The sequence below is a fragment of the Athene noctua genome, chromosome 11 (assembly GCF_965140245.1).
Source record: "Athene noctua chromosome 11, bAthNoc1.hap1.1, whole genome shotgun sequence".
Lineage (NCBI taxonomy): Eukaryota > Metazoa > Chordata > Aves > Strigiformes > Strigidae > Athene > Athene noctua.
Window position 1 is genome coordinate 9,656,330 of NC_134047.1, and position 26,530 is coordinate 9,682,859.

Sequence of the window (26,530 nt, forward strand, 5' to 3'; positions counted from 1 at the left end):
TACTTTTTTGATTCCAGCTTGGCACTTTCATTATGACTCAAGACTGTTTCTCTTCCAGTAGACCATCTTCAAAGACTCCTTTTATGTCAGCAATGAGAAGCAAACAAGTGTTTTCAGAAAACAGGAACTGATGAGATGCAAACAATGATGAGAACACATCTGGGAGGCTATCATCTAAAGACACAATGCTACAGTAATTTACATTCACTCACAGAACAAGGTTATTCACTTTCCACCCACCCACATGTTGATTAGGCCAATTCTGCCTTTATTTGTACATATATCTTTTCTGTCTTTAAACAAATACATGTTATCACTGTTAAAGCAAAGCAAACGGAATTCTGTCAGGGATATCTGTTAGGATTGCTTTTTGTTTCTCCAGTGAGGAATTTGAACAGCATGTTTAAAGAAGACAGCTCAAGGATAGTTTTACAAACACTGACATTTTAGACAATGAAGACATTCCTGGGGCCTCTTAAATCATAAAATCTCCCCATTCAGCTCAATGGCTGGACTATGGGAAGAACTGTATGTTCTGTGACCTGGCTTGAATGAGGCAGTAGAAGTTAAGTAGTTGAAGCTGGAAGTGTAAGAGTACAAGCAAATGCTCAGGCTTTTTGATATTTAAGATATGCTTGACCACAGAATGAATGACTGCATACTACAGATAAAATGTGATTATTTTAGATCTTTTTAAAGATCTAAATATTGGTGTCTTTTAAATACAGTTCCTTTGACTTGAAAATAGCATCTCTTCTAAGAATAATCAAACTTTTAAACATTTCTGCTAGCCTGGGTAACATACACATTTCCCACTTCCCTGCCACTCTTGAAGAACTTGTGCTCCTCCTTTCCACACTCCTTTCTTTGCTCAGCATATCAAGTAAAATATAGAGAGCAAAATTTGCCAATAACACTAAGTATCAACGTGTTTAGAGCTACTCACCACATACACATTTAACACTGATTTCACCCAGACAGCTGAAGAGTCTTACTGGCCAATAATTTCCACCCATCTTGTACAAATATTATATGTTGTCCCCAATAATCAGGTCATTCTTAGACATTACATTTTCAAAAACTCAAGAGAGTCAGGGAAGGTGAGGGAGAGAGAAAATACACACACTTCACCTGGCGTCCTTATTTTGTCTCTGAGAAAGGTATGTATTTGCATGAAGTCTTGGATCCAAATTCACAACCGATACAAGCAAAGACTTTGAAGTCAACACAACCAAGAATACATTTAGCTCGGCTTTGCTACTTCAGCCTCATGTTTATTTTGACTTGTTTGACACTGACATTGACATGCTCAGAACAGAGAACATCAAGCTAATTAGAGTATGCTTTCATATCTTGGCAGTACTCATATGTCCAGCACACAGCAGAAAGGAACAGTCTCCATGGTTTTTCTATACAGAACCACAGTTTTTCTCATTGCAACATATGTTACCATGATGTGATCGGTCATTTAAAGCTATTCAAGGCCAAACAATCTCTCAGTACCTCAAAGACTACATATTTTTTCATCCGAGCAACTTCCCTTTAAATTTAGTAACTACAAGTAGAGACAAATTTATCTCTTAACAAATCTAAATAACATAGCAAATGTATGAGCCTGGCATTAGTTCAAGTCAGCAAAACCCCAAAATAGACAAAGAGGTAGCCACGTCACAGTTTTGACACTGTAAAACTATCCCTCCCTGCTTTTGTGCTTTACAAAAACTATTCGAATGGCACATACAGAAGAGTAAAAGCCAGAATACAAAGAATGTTCAACTTTTCGCATATCTTTGCTAACTTACCATTTCTGAGTGAAATCCATTATCTGTACTGTGCAGTAGATACATGCATTAACTTGGAACAAAGGAAAAGTTCTGTTTGAACACTCCTGTCACGTGAATTTAACCCTGAAGTATTCTGAGCATTCAGCAGTAACAAAATACATCTTTTGTAAGAAGAGCCTCCTGTGACAGAACTTCCCAGTATTGCTGGGGATCAGAATATTTTTCACCTTCAAAACACCTAATTTTTAGATTCAAGCTGCTTTACAAACAACAGATGTGTCAATATCTTGCAATTACACACATTTCCAGTCGAAAAACATTTCAGAATTCAAAGATTTCAGTTACCACTGGTTAAAGACCTCCGCTGGATATAAAGTGACTACAAGGAAGAAGCAATCTTAGGTTTTTCACACCCCCAACTCTCCCAAATCTCAAGCCTTCAGAGTTCAAGTTCCCATATTAAAAAAAAGAGTCATATTCAAGCCTTTGAAGCTTCTGTGGTACTTAGATGTTCACAGTTCCCATATCCGAGATATTCTTTTCCAATAGCTGTTTTGATGACATTTTTAACAGTGGATGCAGAGACTGACTGGACATAGAAATGGGATTACCACTCCACATCTAACAGCGACCTACAGACCACGTCTTCACTGTGCCACTACTTCAGTAAAGTAGTATTGTGAATGTGTTGGGTAGAAGGGATTGACAAATGTCAAGATTTTCCATGACTATCTAAAATGTTTAAACAAATATCCATTTTTCATGTGGTTTAAACTAGAATTTTGAATAGAAAAAAAAATACATTTCTTTAGTCATTCTGTACTATCTTGACCATCAGCCTATGTCTCATGTATACTGAGCTGGATTCATAAGACCTAACTGAATATCTATCAGCTTCAATCATTTTGACTTCAGAAGTATTTTTCAAGGCCTACAGCTCCCAGTCTTCAGTCTCCTTCTAAGTGTCAGAATGAAAAGGAAAAAGAGATCATTAATTTTGAAAAGAAAAAATAACTTACACACAGTTTGGAAGAGAGAACATGTAGGTCTTGATCTTAGCAGATTCCTTTGAGTACAGATGTAGTCTATACTGTCTAAGGCATTTTCATGGCAGAGTAGAGATATGAGACACATGAATAATTATATTTTGACAGAAGCAGTACTGTCTTCTTGATAGAACTACTGAAAATCAAAGCATTCAAATCACCCTCTGCTTTTAGTACTTTGCTTCCAAAAATGAAAGCAGAACACCACACCAGTACCTGGATTTTAAGAAAAAAAAAATTGTACAGGACTAGAAAGAGCTCAATATTGGCAATAATATTTTGATATTTAATGTTTTGATAACATCCAAGTGTCAAGGCTTTAACATATGCTGGACTGACTTGAATACACATCTTTATTTTCTCTTCGGATTTTGCCCTTGTTCAGGAACAGCTCTTGCTGCAGGGAGGAGAAAGACAAGACCCCTGCCCTGGCCCTCTCTCTCTAGCACTTGCTTAGAGGGGGGGCAGAGGTCACACAGAAGGAAAAAAGGTTTTAGGCTTTCACTGGAAGGGTAGATGTGGTCTGGAATTTAGCTGGATGAAGGGAAAAGAGAGGGAAATTAAAAAAAGCAAACAACAAAAAAACAGAAGAAAAATTCAATCTGCTCACAGATCATGAGGTATATCAAACTCATCTGCAGGGTGTTAAGGATTTAAAAAGTTCTTGATAAAGTACAGTACTTGTAGTAAAAATAAATAAAATAGCTTTTCCATTCACATCAACAGACATTGCATCTCTCCATACATCCACTGTAAAGTCAGCCTCACTCATGTTCATCCACTGTAAATTCAACCTTGTTCTCAACTGCCGCACAAGTGCGGTATGGTTTTCACTGCATTTCCCAGGACACAGACATTTCTTGTCTACCTCAAGTTCATCTTTTATTATTCTTCCTCCAGGATAAGTAGATGCATTTTCCCAAGCAATTTGACTCTCCCCCACTCTCCATTTCCCCCTATAAACAGGGCCGCTAGAAACCTTGCTGCTCTTGTTTGCAGCTACTGCTTAACTGATACCTTTTCAAAAGAGGAACAGAAGGTGTCCAGTAGTCATACATGCAGGATCAGTAAATATCTCCCAAGGCTTGTCTGAAAAAGGACGACCATGACTGAAAGGTTCCTCTTTCTACTCCTAGTCAGACTGAGTTTATGTGAACCATTCACTTCACCTACACTGTGCAGGAGCTGAGTGCAAGATCCCGTAGTGCAGCGGGTGGTAGGATGACTCTTCACAGACTCATTACTGTCTCACAACACCAGTAGCATATCTAGTCTCACTCACCATTAAAGAGAGAGATAACAGACTGCTTTTGGCATGACTCTCCAAGCATGGCACAGCATGTGGAATCTAAGGTGGTACTTCAAAATACGAGTCAAAGAGGAAGTTCTTACTTATTCACCTGGAAGATACATGGTCAGTTCCTGTATTTATAGGTAACTGTGATGGCTGAAAGCATGAACCAGCTGCTTGAGAGCTCAGTAAGGGAACAACAGCCACTGTTCATCCTCCTTTTGAATACCAGCCAGTGTCCAAAATTTCAGGGGCTGCAAAACTTACGTTTCTGTCCACACAACGTTCAAGAAGGAAAGTTCAGAAGAAAATATTTGTTTTCTTTATTATCAAGGGTAGCTGCTCATAGCCAGCACAACATTTCTTAATAAATATAACATGATGAAGTTGTTTAATGTCTGAAACATGTCTGATAATGTATTTTACACATAACTAGATAGCTAAAGAAATATAGAAAGCAAAACCAATGCATTATGGTTCTCTTTCTGACAAAGGACTGTATTAAAGAAGTGTTACATGTCTTCCAATCACAAACAAGATTGCTTTTATCCCCTTGCTAGCATGTGATGTAATATAATCACTATTGAACCTGAGCTGAGCAAAATTAGCATATTTAATAATATTAAAGCATTAAAATATCCTTTCTGACCAAAATTCTGCAAAAGTATTTTACAGTCTATTATTCCTCAAGTCTCTGAGTGAAGGTGTCACACAACAGTGCTACAGAATCACTCAGACTGAAGAAAGAACATTATTGTTTATGTTTTCCTCACAAGGCCAGCTAATACACATAGATTTGCAAAATATCCCAGAAGGAAGACTTCTGAAGAAAACTTCATGAAACACTTATATTCTTGCACATGGTCGAGTATTTGATTGCTTTCTTAATGATAAAAAAAAAAAAAGGAGAAAAAGGGCAAAAGGCTGGTGAAAACAAAGAGAACTAGAAGAGAACTAGTAGTGAAAGGTCATCCCCTAAATCCCCCCTTGAAAATACAAAGCAGCAAGTGGGTTTCTAATTAATTCTGTCTCAAAAACTTTTTCTGAAATCATCACTGATCATTAAGTTATTCCTGAGAAAGAGATGAAATATTTTAAAAATATTTTAGAGAAATGTGTTTAGACATATTTTGTCTTTGTTATGAAAATAACCACCACAACCTTTGCCTTGACATGAAGGAATGTGTGTATCTCACAGGAAAGCTGCAACCTTTTGCACCTAATCCCATCAAAAAACCCCAATCTCAGCACAACCATGTTGTCATAAGAAGCTTCACCAGAAACATGAGTGATGGAACAGGCAGGGCTGGGAATCAGCAGGAAGCATTTATATCTCAGTCTGTCCCGAGCTATCAGGAGTTCTGATGACTTAGCCTTTCTTTCAGATGAGATAAAAACCAGAGGTCCTGGCATCTGGTGGCCATTAGGAAAACAGAGCTATTGGAGTTATTAGACATTGCATCCTGGTCATATTCCAAGACAAACAATTATATTCAGCCTTCTTAAAATTCCTTACTATTTCAGAGAAAATCATATATTCTTCTCCCCATTCAAAGGTGCTGTGCAATGTTAATGGTATGCTGCAAAAAAACCCACTAACACTGCAGGAATCTAATACACTGTACTCCACAATGACATGACACTTGCTTCACCTTTTTTATTTATTATCTGAAAATGCCTATATTAGGTTTTGCTACCTGCATAACTATCCTGAACACTCATTCCCTGGAGTGATGGATATGGACAGGCTGGCTGTACACCCTGCAATGGCACCTACAGTAATAGTTCACATGGATGAAATCCTTTAGAGTTGCCTGAGTATCACTGCAAGGAAAGAAAAAGTGAACAGCTCTACTGTGGCTCCCTTTTCTACTAATCTCTCATGTATGGTCCATCCACATGCCAGTTTACAGGAGTGTTTTTCGGAGCACGTAGGATCTGTGTGTCAGAGGTAAGCATTTACATTGCCTATGTCAGTCATCTGATCCTGGTGCTCCCAAGTGCCCCTCTTGCTATCCTTCTTGGCCATAAAAGGACTCAGGTTGTTAATGGTCATTCTGAGTCACACCTCAGTTAAACAGCTAAATTAGCTCAAAACTAGATTGTTTAAATATCGTCTCCTCCTTTAACCTTCTTCCATAGATCAAAAATGTCAGTGAGAGATACTGAATAACTAATCTAGATGCTATGCCAAGTTTACCCTGAAAACTCTTTCCACCTGCTGTTACTGCCCTTTGAGATTTCCAAGAGGTCAAAACTAAGCAATAGCTGTATATAAACATACACCCACACACATTTTTACATGAATCAAGTAGAATAGCTCTGGATACTCGAATGTTAATCTTACCCAAGTATTACAACCCTGATTAATTTCTCTATTTGTAATAGGCATGTGTATTGTTCTTAGAGTGAACACTGAGATGTATTTTCTGGCGTGACTGGGTTTCCTGTATTTTGTTGGCTGTACAGGGGCTGATTTTTCCTGAGTATATGAAATAATTTGATATTTTCTGGAAGAGTAATGATGCTGTTATTCAAGGAAGAGAAGAGAATGATCCCTTTGGATCGCTGATCATTAACTCAAAAGATTTATGACCTGAGCTATCACATCAACAATCAGCTTAACAATAAAATACTGTTGCAGAAGGGTTCCTTTTTTATGGTGTCTATTTACATGCCAGCAGCATAAAGCACAGCTGTGCTCTGAGCTCACCATCCTGCTGCTACTTTATTGCAAGACTGAAGAGAAAGAACAGTTTTTGGAGAAATGACAATTGTTTCCAAGACTTTCCTCAGCTAGCTAATTACCAACACCTTCCTACCACTGTAAGTGATTTTAAATTAAAATCAGACTTGAACTTCCACAGGAAAAACATTTAGCTCAGGCGTTCTCTATGTTTTAAGAGGCAGAGGAGCTGCCGTCATTAAACAGAATGAATATCAGAGAAAGCTGTGTGTACAGTTTCTTAAACAGCAGCAGTGCAATTCTACAGTTGGTGTGATGAGACTGCCCCTTGCTGAGCAGTATTTTCCCATGATTTCTTTAGGTTTTGCATATATCTGGAAGGTTGCAAATCTTTTGAAGCAGGGATTGTATTTCAATTCTGACTTTTCATGCACAAGAGTACAGTAGGGTCAGATCTAGTGACCTGAGTTCACAGGTGAGCATTACAGATGTAGTAATAAAACCATGAAAAAGCTCACAACTTTACAAAGTGATGTTTCAGAAAAAAAATATTCTTTTATGTGTGCATGGGGATACTTAAACCTCACATATTTTCAACAAAGTTGATATAAGTACTGTCTGAAGAGTATTTTAAAAATGTAAAATCTGAATACAATTGCATGTTCTGGACTTCTGATAAGTGCTACATTTCTTTCCTTTAACCACCAGAAAAAACTCACAGCTATCTATACGCCCACATTCATCACAGACTAATTTTTATGACAGGTACAAGACCTACAGCTGCAGTGGGAGAAATATAACCAGAGCTAAAAGTTCAGTTTATGGACTGATCCAAACATTAACTTCCTACCCCCTCCTCCCTAACCACCCCCCGAGGCAAAGAGAAACTTCAAACTGAAGAGCAGGGGTTTTACATTGTACACCCCGACACCCTGCAGATTCCTTTGTGGGACAGAACACATTAATAAGGGCAAAAGGTTATTTTCCAGCAAAGTTTGTAAATTAAATTCTATAGAAAACCAAACAAAAGGTTACATGAGTGTTCACTTATCTATGAGCAGTGAACTCAAAAGAAAATATTTCATTTCAGATTTTGCAAAGGTGCCTTAACAATGGCAGCTTACACACCACGGGTACTCAGCATACAAAGCTAAATTAATTAATATCAAATTTCAGTCAGATGTACTGACCTGAGAAAAGTTTCAAAATATTTTTCTTTCCAAAAGAACTTGCTAACAAATAGTATGGAAAGAGTAACTGAAAGGAAGAACACATTTTAAGTTGATTACTTTTAAAGCACATAGGCTTGCAGAGTGCCACAAATGGGAAATAAAGGATGGACTAGGAAATCACCTGATTTATTTACTTAGATAAGTTATCTTAAGTTAAGGCATAAGCTGTCTAACATTTTTATTTAAACCAGCTACAGAAATATTCCCTGCCTCACAATGAACAAAACACCTTGCACTTGCTGTGTTGGAGGTGTAGAAGTTTGCACCAAATTATACATTAAACTGCAAAAAGGGACATAATAGAGGCTTGCTGAGGAACCATCAATAAAAGCTGCCCTCCTTCCTCCCCTACGTATGCGGGCACCCATACACAGGGCACAGGCACAGCCTCCTGCCAGATAATGGCAACAGCAAACAGGATTCCTGGCACCTGCACTGCAGGCTTCTCTGCTGGAGTTTCTCGCTCCATTTAACAGCCTTTCTCCTCCCACAAACTTCAGTTCATCCAAAGACACAGAAATTTCAAAAAATATTTAGAGAGAGAACAATCAATTAATGTCTTTTAAAAGCTGAACTTTGTTCTGAACACTTAACTGTGTCCAGCATGCATCAAACATGACATAACCAACACAACAGATCCTGAAGGCCAGAAAAGAATAATTTTTTTTTTTTTTTTCTCCTGCTCTTCAATCCAGCCCTATCTAAACAGACCTCCATCCCGCTTGTCAGAGATCCTGACGCCAACCACACCAGGTGCCAATTGTTTCATACAAAGATGCAAGAAACCCCACAGCTGACAGGTCTGAGATAACCCAGTCTCAGGGAAACCTTCTCCTACTTTCCTCAATGCTGCTGAAGTCAAACATCCAGATGTTATATAACAAGCCCCTACAGTCAAGCACCTGACTTAAAAGCTATGAAAGAAAAACTCATACTTTCAGGATCATTTTGTTTTCTCCTGATTTCCTCAATTTTTGTCTAAGATTTAGGGATAGGAACGGAGATTTTTATTTTGAATAAGAATGGATGTTCTCATCTTCACATGATTCCAACATCTGTAAGACTTAAAAAAAAAAAAAACTTCTCTGAAATAAAAATCAAAGCTGGAAATTCTGACGGACTGCTAAAGATTGGCATGATTTTTAAAAATAAAAAATTATCATGTACTACAGTTAAAACAATAGCAGTCTAAGGCTAGTATAATTAAGACGCATGAAATCCTTAGTGCTCTTAAACCCAACCCTCTTGTAAAGAAAAAAGTCTGGAATCTCCTGTATCTCTAGGCAACATGCTATATTAGTTATGTTTTTATTTACATTATGCCTTTATAACTTGAATAAAATAGAGTAACACCAACTTTGTTCTGTTGCTTTACACAGTTGCTGGTACAGTCTACGCTTTTATGTAATCCTAATCTCTAAATAGCCCCATAGACCTTAATGGAATATATGTAAAGAAAAGTGTAAGATTTAGGTACATTCTTTAGTTTTGTGAAATTAAAACTCAAACTCAAAGTTGCATTCTGATCAATTTTTAAAAATGCATGGTTTGTATGTTGTTATTATGATTCTCCATACATACTAGAAGAGCTGGTAGATTACTCATGAAAATCGAGAAAGCTAAATACTTGTATCACCTTAGGAAACTTAAGGAAAACGCAAATAAATGCACATACAATTCCCCCCCTAAATTTCTTTCTATGTTACCCAGTTACCTATCTTAAAGTATACCTTCTGTCTGAGAGCAGCTCTCTCTATTACAATGACTTGAAAGAAAAATTAAATTTACTTTCTTTGATAAATAGGCATACTGACCACCAGGATCAGCATATGCATGATTATTTTACAGGTAGCTACAAACATGATATGGAGCATTTAAGAAAGTTACATGAAGTCATTCATCAAGCTATGCTGAGAATAGAATCCAGGTTTCCTTATTCCTATGCCATGACCAACTCCTCATGTTTTATCTGCGAAATACTAGTTTCCTGCCCTAATCAGAAAATATCTAATAGAAGTCAATATCCTGCTACAGTTACTTGATATCAGACAGAAATTAGTAATTTCAGACTTATCAAGATCAGAGGCTGTGTTGAATATAAACTGAGCAAGTACAGTAAATTTCACAACTCTGCCAAGTAACTGAATGAACTGTAGTGGTTTTGTCTTACAGAGAGAATCTGGTTTCAAACAGAATTTGAATTACTTTCCCACAGTAGGTTTATGATGAATTTATTTAATGGAAAGTGTTTTAGTTCTCCTCTGCAACTTTTTCAAGATACAAGTTGACACTAGTGTTACTTTGCTAATGTGAGGTAACATCTAATCAGGCGTAGAATGCTGCTGACATTCAATACTTAAGGAAAATACAGATTACTCATGCCATACACTAAATAAAATTCCAAAAGCAACTGAGTATCATCAGTTCCATGAGGCCCCAAATGACATACCATGTGAGGTGCAGGCTAAATTCTCACTGACCTCAGCTAAACACAATAGCATAGAGTACATCTGACAGGAGAGTGAGTGTTTTTTAACCGTCCCTACCTTTCTTTCTATCACATCCACAACTTTTAAGGGTCTAACAATACACTTTTACTGCTTATCTATAAAAAGGAAATGAAAAAAGAAACAATATCCATTATCTGAAAATGAAATAAAACTGACAACATTCTTCATAAAGACTAATCCCGCTGTCTCTTCCTTTTATTTAAAACAAAAACATGCAGATAAAGAAGTGTTGTAAATCTGAGATCTGTAAACTGCCAGGTTGCAGAAGGGCCCCTCTAAACAAGTATGTTGTGGAGCTAGCCTGTACCTGTGTCTCGCTGCACATTCCTCTGGCAAAGGAATTCAGGCCCGAAACCTGGTACCCCTCTGCCCTCCTCTGAGTGAGCTCATAACACCGGAATGAAGAGGAGGGAAATAACTTTCTCACTGGAATTTCTTTAATGGAAATTATAAGCACACATCTTGATGAAATGGATGCTGGAAGTACTTTGCCTGGTTATTCTTACACACACAGAACACATTATATATAGAAAACATTTAACTGCCTCAGCAAAATTAATTTCCAGTTAATCCAACGGTATCATTTAATCCAAACAAAATCTGTAACCAGTATCACTGCACAAAGATGATTGGGCTGACAGTTTTCTACGCAGGGTAAACTAAACCAGTCATTCCAGATCAGGACAAGTGCTTAATGAAAATGTGAAAAAAAAATTAAAAATAAAACCAACCAACCAAAAAAACCCCAAAACCCACCAAACACCACAAAGAAACAAAACCAACCTAAAACCCCCCTAAAGTTTCCTTTTCCTTTGTTTCACAGAGGTAAGAAAGAATGGGGAAATTGGATTCAAAAAGCTACAGCCAACTGCAGAACACTTCTGTTAATATCAGCTTAGAACAAAAGTTATTAAATTCCAGAGTTTTGAAATGAAAATTCCAAACCACCTGTTTGCTGAAATTTGGTCAATATCTATTGGTCTATGAATCAGATTTATGTTTGAAAAAAAAAAAAAAAAACAACACAAACCAACAAACCCCAACACCACCACAAATCTTCCAAAAATCACAGCATTCTTTTGCTTTAACAATGTAACATTAGTTTACTTCTATCCAAAATACTTGGCAAACATTTTGGTTTGCAGTTTATAAAGTATCCTTGAATAGAGTTGAAAAGTTATAGTAGCACTGGAGAACTGATATAAACATTAATTAATTCTATTCTACCACTGTCAGACTGTAGCTGAGACTAACTAGCAGGTTTTTAATCCTTGCCACTCCTCTCTGAAACATGTGCAGAACTTGGCTGGATAGTGTGAAGCTGAAAGATAAAAACCAGCCAGATTCTTTGGAAGCTTCACAGTATCATGCTAGCACATAGAAGAAAATACAATTGAATGGAGAGTCTTTAAATAGCCATAATCAACTTTTTACAGTTTTGTGCCCTACAGTAGAGGTTCAACCCTTCCAGACCTCCAAAAGCAGATTGCACCATTTACAGAGGAGCCTTAGGGCATACAAAGCACCACCAAAGTTATGGCACAACAGTTCAAAGAAGCAAAGCTACATAACAGATCTATGATCATTACGCAAAGTGAAATTTTGCATTTCCTGGCTGCAACGTCTCTTTTCATCCAGTGACTAGAGCAGAGAACTAGGAGTTGAAATCCAATCCTACCATTGGCTTGCCATATGACCTGAGGCAAAGCTTTCTTCGCACATGCAAGACATAATACCATTATTTAGCCTGCCACAAAATAAGGTGGCCAGGCATGGCTGAAAGACATCTGCAAATCACTCAGACTCAGGGGTGAAATACAGTACAGTCATGCAACCAGAGATTACAGATTTTAAAGTTAAAAGTGCAACGTTACTTTGTATTTATGTAAGGGAAACATGTGAAATGCATGTCCATGATAAATGAACCCTAGAATAGGGACAAAACAGCCCAAATATTGTTGCTGTAACTGTAACAGGCATGCTCTTTTCAGGATTCAAACTATCCCGCAACTCTCAGCACTCTGGAGGGTCTGCAAACGCATTTTACCTTCGATGGAAAATGTGCTCTGCAGCATTAAAAGATGTTCTGACCCAGACCCCAGTTTGTACAGTCTTGGAAGAGCAGTCTTTGCAAAAAATCTGAGGGGATTTTCTTCAGATTACTTGAGCTACCAGAGGCCCTCAACTCCCAGAGTCTCTGCTGAGGGCTCTCAACACTCCACATGCTCCGGGGCCAGTCCATTCACGTGGAAATTGTACCACTAAAAGACATAAAGTAGCTCACACTAATTATCTAGTCAGATTTTGGTTTAATCCTAACAAGATTATAGATTGTTAAAATCTATAAAATCAGAGATTAAGGTTGTTAAAGGTACAACAGAGCAAACCATATAATCCCGACCCTGAAGAGACCATCTAAAGTATTCTCTTTATGATCACCAACTCATTTAACTTTAAAATCTCTGTGGTCTTTAAAGAGTATGTCCTATAACTATTTGGGGTAAAAGTAGGCTAAGGATCTAACATTTACTTTGGCAACAAGAATATTTCACCTTTGTTACAGGAGTGGTTTGAAGGCTTCTTCTCTTCACCACCCTATTAACATCTCTTCTCTACATTTTTCTGAAGCTTATGCCTTACACCTTTACAAGTCACAGCAAAAAGCCAACTACCATCTGTAGGAGAAGATTTCATGAACAGTTTCCATTTTTAAGCCAAAACCACTTTATTAGGTCAAAAACGCACTACTACCCCTCCTTTGTAAAAATGATCATATGAAGTTTACAAGAAGAGAGAGCTGTTAAAAAGTGTTTCAGATGAAAACAGACACAAAACTTCTGCTAAATAGCAAGCAATGCCTTTGTGCTACACCTATTCCCCTAGAGAAAGTAAAAAGCATATATATTTCAAAAGTACGCCAGAAAGCACCTTACTTTTGGCACGCAGACCCCTTCAGTCATGCCCACAAGACCAAGACTCACCACACTTCAATTCTCCTTGGTAATAAAGAGTCAGCATGTTCTATGCAAAATGCAATACAGGACCTGCCAACCTCACCTTCCAGCTGAATCCATACTTCACATGTGCTGTAGTTCATGTAGAACGTATTTACAAAAAGATACATTAATTTTACAGATAATGCTCCAACTTTTCAATCCCTTCACACACACTTTGATGACAGTCTAAAATCTCAGAAGGAAGGCTGAGGCTGAAAGCCTACAGGCTCCTTTTATGGAAAAGTCTGAAGACTACTATAAATTCTTAATTTTCAAAGCTTGCTTTTTGCCAAATGTTTTTGCTCCTGCAGGCTATGTTCTTCCAGTTCAGTTACACCCTGCTTTGTGGATAGGTTTAATCATCAAAGTACAATACAATGATTCACCTTCCTATTGTTTTGATGTGTTTCCACTATAGCACTAGTAATAATTTAAAACTGCTTTCAATATATATATAATCTTCTACAGAGCAAGTGATATCTGCACATTCCTTCACAGCAAAAGTTTGATTGATAAAAGAAGAAATATTGCAACTTAAAATGGTTCTGCTCCTCTTTGGCAAAGTCAAACAATCATTTATCATGTCAATTTATTTAACTTTGTTACAGTAATGAGATGCATCTACATATGCATTTCTGGAAAATTGACTTGCCAACTTATGAATTCTAAGCAGACTTAAAAGTAAAGTATTAAGAGTAATAGATTCATCACTCCTTTTATGATTTATCATTTTCTAAGGAAACACTTTTTGGTTTAAGACTGCTTTCTAGAGCTAGATACTATTTCAAGTCCACAGAGACATAGCCTTACTCCTTGTGAGGGCATGATCTTCATTAATAAAAAATAATATATTCAGTGATTCAAACAAAAGGATGAGGAACATAAGGAGCTGATTTGAAAACTCTCTGATGCAATGTGAACAGGTAAAGTACATGCAGTAATTAAAAAGTTGGGAAAAGACAAAGCATTAGCCTGTTGCTATTCAGAGCTTTAAAATAATGCTACCAGCAAAAAAAAAAAAAAAAAAGAGGAAGATTATTTTCAATTTCACTGTCATTTAATTTGTGGAGATTTTAAGAAGCACAGGAGCATTTCTAAGTCCATTCCTTGTTTAACTGCACTTTCATTTCCTCTCTGCTTTCTAGATCAAAACCAACCCCTCCTGTCTTATAAATTAATTATGCAGTTGGCTTTCAGTTTACTCTGTACAAACATTTTATCTCGATCTCTAGAAAGCTGCAAGTCTTGATCTCTCTGCCAGACAAAAAAAATGCTGAAGAAACCGTTAATGTTGCCATCTTGTTTCCAACCTCTTTCCCCTTCAATGGAAATGGAAAAATGACAAATATGCAAAACCAAACAAAATAGGACTCTTGTATCTTACAGAAACCTTGATGTATTGCCTTTTCTAGATACTTCCCAATTAGTCTAGATACAACACCTAGATGATGTTTAGACGTTACCTGCATTATACGTCACACTGAGGTCTTGCCAAATGCTTGTGTCAAGGATGGAATCCTTTATTCCTATTAGTAATGGGAAAAGCAACGAGCATTAGGTGCAACCCTCAAACAGATTTGTGAAACAGAAATTCCTAGGTAACAGGCATTGACACGTCCTCACTGCTGCTAAAACTGAGGCACCAGAAAAAGCACTATAGGATTAGGAGCCACACTGGCAGCCTCCCTAGGCTACGAAGGCACAAAGGAGAGCCAGAAAGGCAGATGAGCTTACAGCACGTTGAGGCAAGGGCTGGAGGCTGTACAAAGTACAGCAGGTTCCAGCCAAATAGAAGAAAATAGACCAGGGAGTGAATAAGGCAAACTCAGAATACGGTAGCTTTTGACATTTCAGCAGACTGAAGCAAATCAGCCCAATTTGGTTCACAAGGTTGATTCTCTCAGTATTAATGTAACCAAGTGAGCAGAGACTATGCAAACTGGATGATGCTGGTTTAGTGGCTTGGTGTGATTGACTCAACCAAGGTTAGTCAAAATCCTGCAAAATCAACAAGAAAGCAAGCTAGCACAGACCATAGGGATCTCTACAGCTTTGTATCCATTTGGGTAATAGCAGAATCAGAGGGCCAGCAAAGTCACTTCTGACCAGCAATAAATTTAAAAATGTGGCAAAAAAAGCCAGAGAAGCAGCAGACCCATAGAACAGCTCCTTTGACTTTGTATTAATTCCACGTTTCCTCAGACCTGAGAGAAGAGGAAGCCATTCTGAAAAGAAAAGATGACTTTGAACACAAGTAGTAAGAATAACGTCAACACCTTTCAAAAAACAGAAAGTTAAATACAACTACTGGAGACTGCAGCAACACAACTTACATATAAATCATACCATCAGAGAAGGGGAAGCTGTATAGAAAAACCCAAGGCAGGCTAAACTGCAGGAAATCAGTGCAAAAACCACAGGAATAAATTATTTGCTTTCTCCAAGTATTTTGAGATTTATTGCCCACACTTCCAAATTCCCTTTTTGGAAGGAACAGGTAATGAGAACTGCATGATTCCACCCTAACTGTTCTATCTTCTTAGTGATCTGAAGTGAAAGCAGCTTATCAAGCTCAGTTAGGTTTTATAGCCTTCTCAGGGAATGAGAGCCTTCTTGGGTTATGGGGATATTTTGAAAGGAAAAAAAAAAACCCTAAAGAAATGTTTATAATGTCAATGACTGATCTTCCTTCCTACTGATCTCCCTCCAATAATACTTAACATTGCAGTCACTATCAAGACTGCATTTTGCAGGTACCCTCTAACAAGCAACTCAGCCTCCTTCCAATGCTTTCAAAACACAGTTCAACCTTGCTAGAACAATCCCTTCCACAGGTAATGGCAGAAGTGCCTTCACTTTACTTTTGTCCACAGTAACTAAGAAAGCAGTCCTTTATTTTGAGACTGGATCCTCAGAGAGCTTGAAAATTATCTATCAACCAAAGCTTAAAAAAAAAAAATCTTGTTTTTTTCTTCTTTCCCATCACTATAACATTTAAGCTGAGACACAGGTGTTACTGAAGTCCATTCTTTTTTGACCTGGTAATACAACTTTAGACTAGCACCTAGGCAATATTTTTAAATCGTTATCCATGGAGGGGCACACAAACCCACAAAGAAAGGAAGAGAGGAGGTCAAGTACATCAAGAATTCTGGCAGCAAAAAATTTTAGATCTGCATCTACCATGACTTGATGATCATCTCAGAATACTATTACACCACTCTACAGTATGAGAATACCTCCCCCCCCAAAAGAATACCTTAATTATTTTGAGGTACCTAAAAAATTGCCCTAAAAGAACTGATAAACACATAAAAGGCACTGACAAAATGTTAAAACTGTCTAGTGTCTCTGAAACACATTTCTGTTTCTTCAGCACTGTTTAAGACAGAATCACTAGCTTTGCAGTGTTTTGTAGCTCCCCATTCCATGTTAATCTTAAAAGATGCTCAAAAACCAGGTGGGTCATATTTTCTGATACATAACCAAAACCATCTGACAAGGGACTAGCTGGATGTCTAATCTTACTGCTCCAGTCAGCACTCAGCAGCAAAAGTACTTGCAGATATAATGCAGAGTATCTCTATGAACAGGAAATAGCTTTTGGATCAACTACGCTCTTTTCAAAAAACAGTGCAGCTTCCTATGGATAAAAAATTAGTCTCATTAAACACCAGGATCTGGCAATACTTTGACAGCCTTGCCTGAACAGATGCTGTGTCTCTGGGGATATGGGAGAATGAGAAGGCTTTTTCTCCCTGTACAAGTCAGGGAGCTAACCTGCTCTCCTCCTGGAGCAGTTCTATATCTACAAAGGGAATATTCTACAAAAACTAAACAAGAAAGAGGCAGAGTTTACACCTGGTGAAGTTAAGGATTTTCAAACCAGAGCCATTTTACCATTACAACACTGCAATCTGGAGCATTCTCACAATATCTCTAAGCATCAGCATGTTACTGCAGTTACCCCAGGAGGAAGGAGGAAGGTACCAGACCCCTACTCACATAGAGAGTGTCTCTACTGTGAGGATGGACAAAGGGTAGAGAAGCCCCACCATGAAACACCCTGCCTACTTTAGGGACACCAGCACGACTTGCTAAGAGCAGTCATGAGAACAGTGGTTGGCAGTAAAGCTGGCTTGTCCACAAGAGGAAATGAAATGCTTCTTCAGGTCACACAGTGTGTCTCACACCTATGCAAACGACAGCCACAACCTTAAATGGATAACGATACTAAAAAAGCTCTTCAGAACACAACCACATGCATTACTTCATAACTGCTGTGACCTAACACAATGTCTGAGTGCCAAATAAAATGCCACATTTTATGCTCAACTATCTTTAGCACCCAGAAAATACTCAGCAAACAAACAATCTTTTGTTCAGATAGGAGAGAAAGAGATATTCAGCTTTTAATAAAAGTTTTCCATAAAATTCAACATGTCTTGGCAAGGGCTAGATAATTAGCACTGTTCTGAGCTGTCTGCTTCTTATATTTTTTTTAAAGTAATTATCATTATTTTTCTACAGAACCAGGGAATAATTCTCATTATTTTGCTATAGACCTATGACTATTCAAACTTGACCTTTGCAGAATGACCATTCTCAATGCAATACGCGAATCTTCACCAAACAAGTGTCTCTACACCCATGCAGTCTTACAGATTAGAAACTGCCTTATCCAGTAAACAAATCCTGAGATTTACAAGATTAGGTCTGCATTTTACAGTGTTTCTGGAATTCTGTAGGCTCCTTCCTTACACAAGTAACTTTACTACAGATATTACTTCTTTTCCAATAAAGCTCACTGCTGTGTAAAGATATAGCTGAAAAGTCAAACTACAGCAGGATTGCATACCTAGAAATACTGATTAAAATGGCAAAGAAACAGAAAAAAGCTTTTTAAATAGCTCTTAATAGGTAAGATCATGTTTGCAGAAACTGCATTGGAAAGTGGAATGATGAGAGCTGCAACTCTGATTTTAAATATCCATAATTAAACAGCTATTTTTTCTCCTCTGTCACAGCTCTGAGACAAAATTTATTTTTGGCATAAGGCCACTGAAAACAATAAACTCTGTTCAATTAAGCTGGTCGAGTACATATTAAATGAAAAGACATTATGAAACATTTATATCACAGATATTAAAAAAAAAATAATCACAGAAAACCTGGGATATAGTAAGAGAAGACAAAAACAAGATCACTTGGAGTAGCTTGTTATAAGTTAGTAGAGCTTCAGTTACTCAAAATACAGCAGACTGCCCAGAGTGGGTTTTGACACGTGCCTTACTTGGATACTGTAAGAAGTTCTGCTGAACAAGACACTAAGCACTAGAAAAAGAGGGTATCTATAGTTAATCTGCACATTTGTTAGCAAAAAAACCCAACAACTCAGAAGACTTAAGAGTTGCAATAGTACACGAAGTCCAGACTCATAAAATGAAAGGTAACTGAACTCTATCTGAAAGCTCGCTGTTCCAAGAGAACATGCCTGACAGTTAAGTCCTTACAATAAGTCCTAACAGTAGTGCCTTTGGATATCACAGCAAGACAAGCACATACTCCAGTGTGCCCAACTAGCTGAACAAGGGCAGAAAGGAAATAAATGAGGAGTTACCATCTCACCTGTATGTCAGGTATGCTCTCAAGTGGGCACAGAATGGCTGCTAGGACTATGATGCCCCTCAGCTGAGAGATTTGTGAAAGCAACGAGAATCTCAAATTTCATTGCAAGAGGCTGTCTCTAGACTTTGTGACCATTTTCACCTTACGCTCCGCCTCGCATTTATGAGAGGACATCCCAGAAGCATCAGCAAAACTCTTGACTATCCTTCTAAAAGTCCCTCTTTTAAAAACCCTGTAGCCTGGTAAAGCTTCAGGGGTGGATTTGCCAAGACAAGCACCTGCCTCTCTAGCACTGTTCCAACATTTTGTCCTATTCCCGCCAGCTCTGGACCAACTTTTGTCATTACAGTGTAATGAATGTCTTGAAGATACGACTTGGTTATTGGTTTATTTTGTACACCATCTTGTACTGACACTCCTGGTTCAGTATTAAAGCAAATTACTGATCATAAAAGATTGAAAATATGAATGAAGCATAGCTTCTGGAGGGACTTCAGCTCAAGGCTGGTAGAGGAAACTCAGGTCACTCCCAGCAATTGGTCTACAAATGAGGTAATAATCTCTCTGCAAAGTAACCCCACTGGTAACAGCAAGTCATCCATGTTTTCAACATTTGGCTCAAGAAGACATAGATTGCATTACAAGACTAATTCTGTACTGCCATTCAAAATAGATAATCAGTTATATCCAGGAAAAATAAGTACAAGCTGAGAAGTTAATTCTCATACACTTTAAAATTTTATTCTTACAGAGGGAGGGATGACTGCACCTTGTAACTGAGACCTCTGAGTCAAAGCCATCTTTGATGCAACTTTATTCAAGATGCTGGCCTGATGTGCCAGCCACTGTCATGTCCACAGTAACATTCCTGAAGAATGCTCAACAGCTCAGAACGGTATTTTAGGATGTTCTTTTATAACAGGTAAGTTATTGAAATGAGATTATTTGAAAGAAAGAGAAGATGAAGAAAGTTATAAACCACATCATCTTCAACAAGTGCTTTAATAGTGGACTCTCTGTGAATAGTCTTCTAGAAGTTATTATTCCTTACTAACCTAAACTTTTAACCTAATTTTATTATCATTGTATTTCACTAGGTTCAGTCACGTCAAATTAATTATATAGCAGAGGACTATTAAGAAATGTTTCAGAGATCCTGCTTTTCCTAAGAAAGCTCTGCTGACTGCAAAACCAATCCCTAATATTTTCTCTTAACAGCTTACTTCATGCTGGAAGGTGTTAGGGTGTCTTTTTAATTCAGAGATACCAGAAAGTCATTTGCCCACTACTGTATCTGAAGTTGACAAAAACAGCTGTTTTTCTGTCCTGCTGAGCATGTTCAACAGTATTTTTTCATAAGAATAAATGCACTAACTGCTTTGACATATAAAGCACTAAAATGAAGTATGTAAGGACGTATTTCTGATTCTTTTTCATACTTTTAGACTGATTACACAACAACAAAGATTTTGCTTGTTTTCTAGCCCTGAAGAAAACTGTCAGGAAGACTTTGAAACAGCATGTAGATATTAATCTTCCTCACTGCAATAGACTTGAATTGACAAAGTCCCTTTATGAGTAATGAAAGATGTCAAGGAACTAAGAAAAATCTGACTGCTTAAGAGATAAGCTTTCCAACAGGTATGAAGCAAACTTGGAGCAAACAATTAAAAATCTGCTGTCAGTTACATCTGCACCAATCAAGCATAATTTCCCTGACATGACTCTATAAAAATGACTTCAAAACATGGCACATTTTTTTCAAAAAGCCTTGAAAACACTCGCTTTATGAAAGTCATTTCCACACAGATTCCACTGCAGCAAGAACACTCAGAGGAACAGTTCTTGGTTTTGTTGAAGAAAATTGTCTAATCTTTTAATCTTTGAGAAGATTAGAGCTTGGAACTACCAGCTGACCAGGATGATGAAATTCTACTAGTGCAATTGATTATAACAAGTGCAAAGCAGAAACACGCCTTTCATATTTATGAAAAGTATAAATCCGTCTGCTATTAAAGCCTTTTCAAATGATTTCTTCTCAGTGGCAGAGGAAGGTTCTAATTAAAATTTTAATCAAAAGAGTAGCAAAAGCAGTAGAAAAACATTGGCTGACAAACCAAGAACCCATGTTTTAACTGGTTGTTAGAAGTTGAATTAAAATAAACATGCTTACAACATTTTATACTAACAACTTTCACTAATTCATTATTGCATATGTGCTATAAAACCCAGACCACAAAGATTACTGTACAGTCTTAATTTACATCACAGCATAACAGAGAGACTTTTTTGAACTGCTGACTGTACATCAGTTGGACACTTAAATTAGGCTACAGATTTTCCGAAGGACTCTTTCATTCATTGCAGTGGAGTGGGCTAACAATTTCAGCATCCCAGTTGCAGAAAATCTATCACAACGCCAAAAACTGAAAATTATGAACATTTAAAAAGTCTGTGATCCCTTACTAACCTGTGTAAACATTAATTAGGAACAGTAAGAACAAAAAAACGTGCTTTTATGTCATAAAATTGTCAGATTGACAGATCATAAAGTCATTGTTTCTGTATGCCAACTTGGAATTTAAAACACATTTACTAATTCATAGTCACGAACCCTGATACAACACTTAACACCTTAATCCTTTAATTTCTCACATCACTTTTAATGAGGTGCTCTGGGTCGGATCCCTTACGAGCAAGGATCTAAAGGGTCAGATTTAACATAAAGGTTTGAGAAGAAACTAAAAAAGAACGAGAGGCAGCCAGCTGCAGAGAGAGCTATTGATCATCCTTTCAGACACAAAGAGCTGTTACACTGAACACAGACGGTCTTTCGCCGCAGCCTCCTTAACTCGTCAAAGTTCAGCAGCCAAAAGGCGCAAAGGAACTTCGGAGCCAGAGGTGTACGGCAATTAAAAAAAGATAAAGGTCCCCGTATCTTTCTGAAGGGGGCGGGGAGGTGCCCGTTTCCTGGCCGAGGGATGCCCAAACCCCGCCAGGTCTGAGCAGGCACGTCCACCCCCAGCGAGGCACCGGCGCGGCCGGCACCGGCACACTTACCGCGCTCGCCAGCTCCGCGCCCAGGCAGAGGAGCACCAGCACCAGCGCCCTGCAGGGAGCAAAGGGACAGAGTCACCGCGGGGCGGGAGGGGGCACCGCGGGGACGGAGGGGGCCGCCGCGCCTCGCACTCACCCTGCGCGCCCCGCGGCCGGCGGGGCAGGGGCGCAGCCGCGGCCCATGCTTCAGGCAGCTGCCGGGGAGGCGGAGAGGACGCAGCCCGCTTACGCGCCGCTGCGCCCGCCGGAGGAAGAGGAGGGCCCGCCGCCGGCACTCGGGGCGGGAGGGCCCCCTGCGCGGCCGCCGCTCACCTCCGCGGGGCGGCCGCTCCGCCGGCTCCTTCCCCCCCTGCACTCCACTCCTGCCCCGCTACGACGGCGGCCCGAGGGTGCCTCGCTCCGGGGGGGGGGGCGGCTGGGCTGGCCGCGCCGGCGCTGCCCGCTCGGCGTCGGTCCCCGCTCGCTCCCCGCCGCTGCCCCGCGGCTCCCCGGCCCCCGCAGAGCGCCCGCCGCTCCCCGTGCCGTGCCGGAGCGTGCCCGGGCAGAAAGTTTGCGCGGTCTTCGCCGAGGCGTCGCACCTGAGCGGAGCCGGGCGGGACGGGGCTGAACCGGGCGAGCCGCGGCGGGCGCCCCGCGCAGCCCCACGCCCCGCACCCGCCCCTCCCGAGGTGCGACCGGCACTGCCAACAGCTCCCCCTGCCCTCACACACCGAGGCGCTTCCGCTGCAGAAAATAGTCCGGGGTCCAGCAGCTGCCGCCCGCCCGGTGGAGGTGCGGGGCGGGGAGAGGCAGGCGCCCGCCCTTCGAGCCGACAAAACCCCGGCGCCCGGGGGGAGGGCGGCGGCGGGGAGTCGCGGCTCCTTTCGAGCGCGGTGGCAGCGCGCCCGTCCCCACACGCGCGCACTCTCCGCCGCCGGCCGCCCTCCCGCCCGCCCACGGTGCGGATGAATACTGCGGGGCAAGTAGTCCCGGGAGGACTTGAGCCGGGAGAAGCGGGCGAGTGCGGCAGAGGGGCGGGCGCTGGCGTCGGGGCGGCCGGCGGGAGCCGCCTGGGGGGAGCCGCGCTGCCCTGCCGGGCTATGCCCGCGCCGCGGGGCCAGCTCCGGAGCTCCTGAGCGGGCGGGATGGAGCCGCGGCGGTGGAGCCGCAGCCTGGCGGCCGGCTGCCTGGTGCTGCTGCTGGGGTGCTGGGGGCCGGAGGCGGCGGCGGCGGCGGTGAGTGCGGGGCGCTCTCCTTGTTCTCCTCAGGCGCTGCCCGGCGCCGCTGTCCCCGCCGAGCGCGGCGGCGGTGCGGAGCCCCGGGGCGGGAGAGGGGGGAGCTTTAGAGCTCTCTTCAGAAATGGGGGGGCTGAAGGGGGGGCTCCCTGGCGGCCGCCGGCCGTGCTGGGGCTGAGGGGGCGCAGCGGGCCGCGGTTCCTGACAGGAGCCCGGCGGCGCCCTCCGCCACGGGGATGGCGGCGGGGGGGGTGTCTCTGGCCTCGCTGCCCTCCAGTGCTGGGGCTGCTCCGCGGCGCGGCCGGCGTCGGACCGGCTCTCCCCGGGGACACGTCTGGGTTCGCCGACGGGAGCGCGAGTGAGAGGCGGGGGAAGCCCGGCGAGCTTTGTGTGTGCTCTGAACCTGCTGCTCCTCCGGGACAAAGGAGGAAAAAATCCCCCCCGCCGCCCCCTCCCTAAAGGACCTTCGTGAAGGGGTGCCTGAGCTCCTGCCAGTGAGCTTTCACCTGCATCTGTAAGTCACACCTGGACGCGGCGGGGAGTTGGAGGCTTGCGGGCATGGTTTGCCGCAGGACTGCGCCTCAGACTGGGACTTGCGTGTCCGGAGAGTTGTATTTCTGCTTGCTTAAAACCCCAGTTGAGATGCTAGCGGCGGTGGTAAATGCGTGCGGTGTTGCAGTGGGTGCACAGTAGGTGGCCTGGAGGAGAATTTCGTTTTCTCTCTTTGGGAGAAGGATGCTATCCCAGTTTCCCTGGAGCGGCTGGGCCTTGAAACTGAGAGGAGGGAGAGGTGATCACTAGCTTCCCGTTTCAAGGCACTTGACTAAAGACCTTCAGCTGTTAACAAGTGGTCAAACCAACTAAAAGGTTCCTCCTTTAATATGAGCTAACTTCAGATTTTTACAATCCCTTCTTTTGGCTGTTAACGTTTTTTAAAAGCTTGTTTGGAAGGGAAAATTAATCCAGGTTTCTGTTGTTTAGGATTGCTCTCTAGTTGCAGAATCATAATATGTTATGGTAATAGGTGCAGAATACCTTTCTGCTACTTCCCCCCCCCCCCCGTAGTTAGAGCTGACAAAATCTTATTTGTCTTGAACTCTCCTTTGAAGTGCATTTCTTCGCAGTGAAACTTTGTGGACCTTTCATCTGCCTTTACAAAAAGCAAAGACCAGCTATAATATACCCCTTCCTTTTCTGCCCCTCCTTCTCACCGTGCCCAGGTGTGTACCCAAGTGTAAGTGATACTAGTGTGCCACCAGTGCTTACTGACATGGAGAACTGCTCTTCTCCGCATGTCTGTAGTACTAGTTGTGCTGCTCTGTTCAGTACCACCTCACCCCGGGCTACCCTCTGTAACTTTCACCCTCAAAGGAGGATCTGGTCGGCCCCACCTACAGAACTTCACTGTTGTAGCAGGCAGGGGTTGAAGATGGTGAGGTTTGTGTGCATAAATGTGGCCCCTTTCTTTCTTTAGGAAAGCACCCAAGCAGAGTGTCATGTGTGGGATTGGTGAGAATCTGTGGGGTCTGGGAAGGGGCCTGTGCTGGGCTGACCCTGTAGGCAGCCCTTGGGAGAAATGAAGAAAGGAGAAAAGACAATGGTGGGATTCCTCATTCTTAACACTGTCTTGTGCTACAGCCTCTCTTTTAGCATGAGTCCCCCTGGGGATTTACTGCCCCACAGCTTAACTGAACACCCGAGGGCTAGTGGGGGTGGGGGAAAGAGACACCTATGTTCCAATCTACCGAAGTCCCACTGAATTTTGACACAAGGGTCTGATGGTTTCACGATTCTTTGGTGTTCTGATGTCCTTGACTCTCCTGTGATAACACTAGATGATGCTGATCCTTATTAATGAGAATCAGCATTTTTTTCTTCCCCTTGTCAGAAAGGGTTGAATTAACACTAGCAGTATGCTTGCTACACACTGTCTCTTCCCTGAATTTTGTACTGGGACCTTGTGTCAGAATCCACCCACCCCCAACAGGATAAATCTGGTGGGATGAGTTCAAGTCATTCTGCTGTCTTTAGTAAAATAATATTTGAAATTATTATTCGCTCCCATAATACACACATTTCAAAGGCAAGAATCATACCTTCTTTGTTTCAGATTGTTCAAATAGCATACATGGCTATATAGTTGAGAGTCATCTTCCAATGTGGACATCATAGGGAAATTAGGGAAATAGGGACAGTATTATTGCTTAACTGCCCTGGGGGTTTTAATATAAATCTACAAACATGTATACAAGTCAATTAGCTCTTCCTATAAGCAGAATTTTTTTCTCTCCTAGCAGGCTTACACTTGCACTGTGTTACAGAAAAGTGATTGCAAGTTGTGACTGGGAAATCTGTTTAATTAAAGAACATAGATGGATTAGATTCTTGAATTGTGCTAATCTAAAACTCACTTGAAGTTAGTGACCGTCTATTGGTTTATATTGAAAGAAGCTTCCTTCTTAATTAAGGCCTAGGTTTTTAGAGTGTGAATACTTTATCAACCCAAAAGTTATTAAAAATTAAGTAACTTCTTCGATGTCTTTTCTTTGTCTTTCATTATAACTCCACTTTGACTGAAAGTGTAGGGATGAGAACAGTTGTACAAATATGGTAGAGCAGGCTGGCAAGATGGGTATCATTTGTGTTTAAGAAAATAGTGTATTATTTAAGAATGTTCTCTCAGTTTAGTTGAGATTTTTTCCTTTCAGAGGTTACTGTGCATATAAATACATGCTGCCATGTTATTAATTACAATGTACTTGATTAATACGGTTAATTTATAAATGATGGTCATCTGTGTTTCTCTTGTCCTAACTATTTTACCATGTTGTTGGTGGTGGTTGTTATTATTTCCCATTTCATAACTGGCTGTGGCTCTTTCTAGTTATGAAAGCTAGGTCTGTAAAAGCAGAAAGAAATGGCTGCTGGCTCTTAGGATTCAAAAAGTATTTAATCCTGAAATTCTGTGGATGTGTCTTGATTAGTCATGCACAAGACTCTGTTTCATAACATCAAGACTCAAACTCTCCTGCTTGCAACTTGTCATTTGTCATGTTTTGCTTCTGACCTTTCAGGACTTTTAGTTA

At 40.8% G+C, this 26,530-nt stretch overlaps 2 protein-coding genes across 2 annotated transcripts in view; one reads left to right on the forward strand and one right to left on the reverse strand.

Annotated features, from left to right (window-relative positions):
- The window catches only part of COL4A6 (collagen type IV alpha 6 chain), a 136,579-nt gene extending 114,008 nt beyond the window's left edge, over window positions 1-22,571 (reverse strand). Inside the window, exons 1-2 of the mRNA XM_074914789.1 lie at window positions 22,367-22,571; window positions 22,234-22,282 (exon numbers count right to left, since the gene is read on the reverse strand). Of these exons, the coding sequence (XP_074770890.1) occupies window positions 22,234-22,282; window positions 22,367-22,413 (96 nt within the window). The 5' untranslated portion in view covers window positions 22,414-22,571. The remainder of the gene's footprint in view (window positions 1-22,233; window positions 22,283-22,366) is intronic.
- A 656-nt stretch (window positions 22,572-23,227) lies between these two features.
- Window positions 23,228-26,530, forward strand: part of COL4A5 (collagen type IV alpha 5 chain) — an 85,897-nt gene continuing 82,594 nt past the window's right edge. Inside the window, exon 1 of the mRNA XM_074914790.1 lies at window positions 23,228-23,444. Coding sequence (XP_074770891.1) covers window positions 23,355-23,444 — 90 coding nt within the window. The 5' untranslated portion in view covers window positions 23,228-23,354. The remainder of the gene's footprint in view (window positions 23,445-26,530) is intronic.